At 44.5% G+C, this 6246-nt stretch overlaps 2 protein-coding genes across 2 annotated transcripts; one reads left to right on the forward strand and one right to left on the reverse strand.

The window, feature by feature from the left end:
* Window positions 1–3097: 3097 nt before the first annotated feature.
* On the reverse strand, window positions 3098–3409 carry CCR75_009733 (uncharacterized protein; the record flags this gene model as incomplete). Its single annotated transcript, XM_067967772.1, has 1 exon — window positions 3098–3409. The coding sequence occupies one exon, from the start codon at window positions 3407–3409 to the stop codon at window positions 3098–3100; it is 312 nt and encodes a 103-aa protein (XP_067821220.1).
* Window positions 3410–3625: 216 nt separating this feature from the next.
* On the forward strand, window positions 3626–4966 carry CCR75_009734 (uncharacterized protein; the record flags this gene model as incomplete). Its single annotated transcript, XM_067967773.1, has 1 exon — window positions 3626–4966. One exon carries the CDS (start codon window positions 3626–3628, stop codon window positions 4964–4966), a length of 1341 nt encoding a protein of 446 aa, XP_067821219.1.
* Between the last annotated feature and the right edge of the window lie 1280 nt (window positions 4967–6246).

Consider the following 6246-nt stretch of genomic DNA (forward strand, 5'->3'; position numbering starts at 1 on the left):
TTAGTTTAGGGGGGGGGCTCGCACGAGCAAAACCACTTTTAGCTCATGCTCATCACGCGTCGAAGTTAACATCGAGACGTGTGTTGTCGAAATTAACATCGACACCAGTGATGTCGAAGATATCGACATCGAAGATGATAATGATCTCATGGCATTGCGCACAAAGCGCACTGAAAAAGACAAAACAAATGAGTCAGCAGAAGAAATTTCTGCTAACTCGAGAAGCAATAATCTATTTCGTTCAGGATTCCATTGTTAACGCAGTGGTCCGTCAGAAACGGAATGCATACAAACATGGAAGAGCAAATATTCATTCACTTAAAATTAATGGTCTAGTGCTACTCTCTACGGTAAACCTACCTAAGCGTGTAGTCACTAATGTGGGTAGCAGTTAACTACTGACCAATTTAATTGGGCCTTTCTGTGTACTGCATCGCAGAGGCAATGTGTACACAATAGAATTGCCACGTAGGATGCGAACGATTCCTACCATTTACTTGGTCTGCTCCGCCTGTATTACCAGTACGCGGTTTCTTCCAAGAACGGATCTGCTCACCCTTTTCAAGAACCCCCAAAAGATTCTTGTAGGTCGCGAACCAAATTCTCATGTTGAGCCTGAAGTTTCTCATGCCGCTTCCGAGTTTCCTTGAAACAGCGATGAGCTGACGACAGCTCATCACGAAGAGCGTGATATTTCCGTTCGTACTCCAACATGGAGTACGCACTCTTCGAACGATCTTCCAACCGCTCGATATGATGATTCTGCACCATCTGCTCCAACGAGCGACGCTTACCGCGCTCGTGTTCAAGACCCTCCTCCAAATCATGAAGGAAGTGATCGATTTTGTCGATCTTCGACTCTAGATCCGACACACGGTTCGGATCTAATTTTTACTCCTCCACCACAACCATTGGTGGATTCCCACGGTGGTCAACGTTTCCTTCTGGAACGTATCGTAAGCTACCGTGATGTGAAGGGGCAGCGAACAAGTTATCTTGTTCGCTGGCGCGGTAATCCACCTTCATTCGACAGCTAGGAGCTTTGTTTCCAGCTAATTGCTGACGTTGAGGGCCTCTTCCGTCAGTATGACGAGACCCATCCGATAGTTCAGAAGGTCCATCGGTAAACACGCGCCCCTGGAGCTTGTAGATCGATTGCAAAACGTTAATCGCACCCCGCATCTCAATAGAGATGCGAGCCCTTCCCCAGGGTGAACAAAGGGAATAGACATCCCCTTTTACCCTCTTCGAGTTGTCTACACAACACGGACAGGGATCACCCCACGTGAGGCATGGAAGTCCAGCCTCACGTGACAACCGATGGAATTTGTACTTTGCACCGGTTGGAGTTCTTTTCTCAAATTTAACGCGATTTGCGTTGATTCTTTGAAGCCAGGCTTCGCGTCCAATGTCTTTGACATTGCGAGTGAACGCGCTCCAGGCTTGCATAAGCGAGACTTTTTCTCGCTTATTTGTTGCCACTAAACTATCGATGCTTAAAAAAAGCATCGAGATAAAAATATTTCTCAGCGCGAAAGTTCTTCGCGCTGGGATCAAGTTTATGTAGCTTTGTCGCAATAAATAAAGGATATTTATTGTGAGGAGTAGTTTCTCCAGACAAGCTATTGGTTAGCCACTCTGGCAAAAGTACCACGGCTTCTTTTCAGGGGCGAGATGAGATATTTTAATGTCTTCATTCCCCTGAGTGGTACCCACTGAAGCAGGGGTCCACAAGAGCTTTTATTACGACGGCTTACGCCATCGTCATACCTTGCACAGGAACAGGTGCAGGTGACCGTACGGGAGACGGAACGGGCGATAAGGAATTATCCTCATCGTCGGAACCAAACAGACTATTAACTCGTCAATCCGAATGAGCCCTCTCATTTGAAGGCTCATAGTCAGCCGCCTGACGTCGATCAGGCGACTGTTCTATTCTCCCCGAGTCGGCCATTTCGTCCGACTCGCTTTCGTAGTCGACCTTTAAAGAGGGGTCGAATTCACGTGGTGAACCACCACGTGCACCCGCAACATCTAGTGTTGCGCGAGAAGAAGATACTACGGCAGACGGAACGTCTGCCGCAAGAACTTAGTGCGTCACCCGCGGATTTATGAACCGCAGCCGAAGGTCCGCACTACCAGCACCCCGCATGAGTTTGTTCTTCATGCGATGGAATTTAAAATGATGGTTCTGACCAATCAACATCATTTTTTTAAATTAAGCGGGCACACAGTGACCACTCCATCCAATGACAGTCAGAGTGATTGTTGTTTAAGGTAGGAGTGATGTAAAGGGTGTATCGTTACATGAAATTAACACATAAGGTTGTGAATTAGTATATATTCGAAAAGGTAGATAACAGTGTGAAGTGGACTTGTTTTGAAACAGTACAAGTCGCAGTGCCTCGTTACAAATAAGCCATTATATCTATTAATCCCGCAGACTAATCAGCTGTAAACGTAAACAAAGATAGAGAGATACGATTTCAATTGCACGTTTAGTATTAGTTTATAATTAAGTTAACCTTAACAGATAGAAAGAAGAAGAAACTTAATTATATTTATGCAGTTTCATTTAACCCTCTTTAAGGTAGTTGTCTTAAAAAGAGTAGTCTTCCGCTGCACGTACTAGTATACGTGAAGTGACGTAAGGCACCACTCGCAATTGAAGCAGGGCGAAGTGGACTTGTACTGAAGCAGTACAAATCGTAGTGCCCCATTACAGTTGGGCTCATAACCTGTTAAATTGGTGTAGAAGAGGAAGCTTATTGACGAAGTAGAAATGGGAAACTAATATGTGTTATCTTCATCCTACTTGTGCATCACTAATTAGCCTGTCCTAAATTACCTTGTAGGAGTTAATTAGTACTTGACACGTTTTAACCTAAGTGAGTAATGAACCCTTAATTTGCGCTCACTGTACCTTCTTTGTAACTTGAAAAGTCGCCCAATGCATCTTTTTTGTGCATAGCTCAATAGCTTCGCATATCCATCTGCCCTAAGCTTAGTGCCCACCTCGTGGTGATTCGGAAAAGGTTAAGATAGGCTGCTTAGATTGTTGTGGCCACAAAATTATTCAATAGGCCAAATTTAACTCTTACCGATTGCCCATCTGAGTACCGATCTCAGCAACCGTGTCGCACTGGGACGAAACATTCGCATGATAATCTACAGGATGTGGCTGTGATTCTTGCAGACTAATTTCTCCAACAGGTTTTCCAGATTGACAAGACCGTTGATGTCTCGATGCACAACAGCACGTTCGAGCCATTCTAAGTAAATCCTTCGGCAGTGTGCGGCATTGTGGCCCAATGTCATGACGTTCAGTGTTTTTTAGCTTCGAAGGTTTAGCCGGTTTGCCAGCTGCTGGTGTCTCACGATCGCTTTCTAGCAGCAGCTGCCTTTGCATCTTGCGAGATGACAAGAAGTGCCCTCAAGATTACAAGAAAGAGTCCCGCCAATCCCATGAATTACCTTGTCTCTTTTACAATGTCGCAAAGAAAAACTTTGAGGATTCAAGCTCAAGAATTGTGAAACTCGACACATCCACGCACAACTCCAGGGGCTCGTACATTCGATTTCGAGGGTCATTTCTAGATACTCCCTCGAGCACGGAACCAAGGCCATGATTGCCAAGCACAAGCGCTCGGCGTCGCTCTGCTGCCTTTTTCTGCTGTCCTGCTACCACATTGTGACATGCGTCCAGAACGTTGCGGTAGTTGAGGCGCCAGATGTCGACAACTCTCGGCAATTGCGTTCTAGTGTGGAGCTGGATGAAAGATCCATTCAAGTGCCAGAAGGACTGGCCAACTCTATGAAAACTCTGCCAGAAAGAGTGGGCTCTTCCTTGCGTAGTCGGAGCGCGCGTATGAAGAATAAAGCTGCGACTTGGAGATGGATCAGGAGACATTTCCCTCAATCAAGCGTCCGGTTGGCAAAGGACAAGGTCGAAGCCGCTCGTAAAGCGTTCCCCCGTACGATGACAAATATCTCACCGAATTTTCTACAAAGCGATGCCTTCAATAATTGGGTCAAGCTCATTCGGAGATCTGTAAAAGGTACTAGAGAGGAAGTCGACGAGATCCTAATTGCTGCGCTCGAACGCAAATTTGGCGACAGCAGGCTCATTAAACTCTTAACGGAACAAGCATCCGAGCGTGACAGCGCCAAGTGGTTGTCTTTGCTGCAGCATCACTATGTGAAAACGGATGTAAGTCTGAGCAAGCTGCTCAATAGTATCATCAACAATTCGGGTACAGAAGTGGATGAGAAGAGTGTCGCATTTGTAATTGAGGTGGGAATAGCGAAAGGATACGAGAAAGACGCCCTGTTTCAACTCATAAAGAGTAGTGACGACTATGTGAAGCTGTTTGGACACCTTCAGGGAGATGTCAATAAGTACCTTACCGAGTGGCAAACCCTGGACGACGCGTTAGAGAAGATCTATAAGTCTAATAGACCATTGAATGACCTTATGACGTTGTTTGATAATGGATTTTTAATGCCTGCGCTCAATATGCCGAACATTCTCAACAGCTATGCGCTCTCGACGAAAAATGTGAAATTGCTTTGGATCTTGGCTCAGCCGTTCCAAGAAGTCGGGTCAAAGCAAGTGCGCGAGGAAAAAGAGTTTGCGGAGCGAGTGTTGAAGCTCATAGGCCAGACGTGGATAACTCATAATTACGACGTTGCCAAGATGCTTAAGAGGTTGTTTGGCAACGAAGAGTTTTGGCCAGAATTGATTGATTTGCCAGTGTCGTCAGCGGCTGTACGCGCTATAGTATTAGCTGCACCGACTGAAAGTGATGGATACAAGCAGGCGTATTGGATTTTCCAGAATGTTTTTGGTAAAGACGAACTCGCAAAAGTCATTCGTGAAATAAATAAAGAGGAAGAGGTGGGCGAAATTGTCAAGAAATTCCAAGAGATGAAATTAGCAGAGCTTAAGCCGGCCGTTGCGAATTGAATGGACGTGGACCGTCCACAAATTCGACATTTGTGAATTTAGAGCGCAAGTGAAGCGTTCGTTGGAACGGCGGCACTCATTTCGTCTTTATTGACGGCGTCGCTCTCGAATACATCCAGAGCCTTGCGAGATGGTTCTTCTCCCCAATTAGTGCGGTTTCGAGACTTCTATCACCACCGTAGTCGTTACATTTGCGCCGTAGCACGCAACTTCTCAGGGATTGCCTTTTTTATTCGGATAGAGAAAGTTTATCGATATGTGTTTGCTATTAATCTTGTTCTTTGCATCTATATTGCCTACTCCGCTTGCTATCTGATTCACAGCGGTCGGAAGGGGAATTGTTATAGCAAGGCAAAATTATGGACAGATCGTTAGGTTGCTTTTGAAAAAGGCAACTTAAATTACGCTGTTAACTTTTAATAAAATCCTTATAAAGCTTTAATATATATAGATAACAATGCATCGCGAATAATCGAACACTGCTCATTTGCGCGTCTAGAAGCGAATGGTAATGCACATCACTAACAGCAGTTGCTCACATTATTACCCGACTTCGAGAGGTTGAGCTAAAAACAGCTTTTTACAATGACTCGGCACTAATTGCTATTTCTAAAAACTAATTTCGCGTTGCCTAGGAAGCATATTCTTCATTATTCCTCATGTAGGAAATATATTTATGTAACGGGCTACCGGCACGCTTTCTGTAACGGGTCTATCAGTTCATAAAAGTTTTTTTCCCATTAGAGAAATAATAGCTTTTATTCTATTAGAGAATATAAATGAAGAAGTACAAAATTACATCTTAATAATTTTGCCCCAACGTTACCAAATTTGGTAATATGATGCAAGATTAAGTACCCAAAAATCTGGGAGAATAGATGCCCGGAAACCTCTAGTCAAAGGATTCCACGTACCTTTCGAAAAAGGTTCCAATGAGAAAACTGAGACATTAAATGTCTTAATTAACAACGGATCAAGTATAGACGCTTGTAGACTTGACCTGTAACGGACTAAAGTTGCCCCTATGTTACACAGTCCCCGTTAAGTACACTTGGTGTACTTAAGGGGATGGTCAATTACTAAATAATAGTAATTAGACCCAACACTCGGGTGTGGTGCACATTTGTGACCAACCCTTGTGGATGTGATGCACATGGGTGCATTCACATTAGGAGGGATGACGCCCAGCGTCATCCGTGATGACGGCTAGCGTCATCCGTTACGCGAGGTATCTATAAAGATACGCTCGCAATACATATTAAATGATATCTATAGAGATA

Source organism: Bremia lactucae, linkage group LG5 (genome assembly GCF_004359215.1).
Source record: "Bremia lactucae strain SF5 linkage group LG5, whole genome shotgun sequence".
Taxonomy (NCBI): domain Eukaryota; phylum Oomycota; class Peronosporomycetes; order Peronosporales; family Peronosporaceae; genus Bremia; species Bremia lactucae.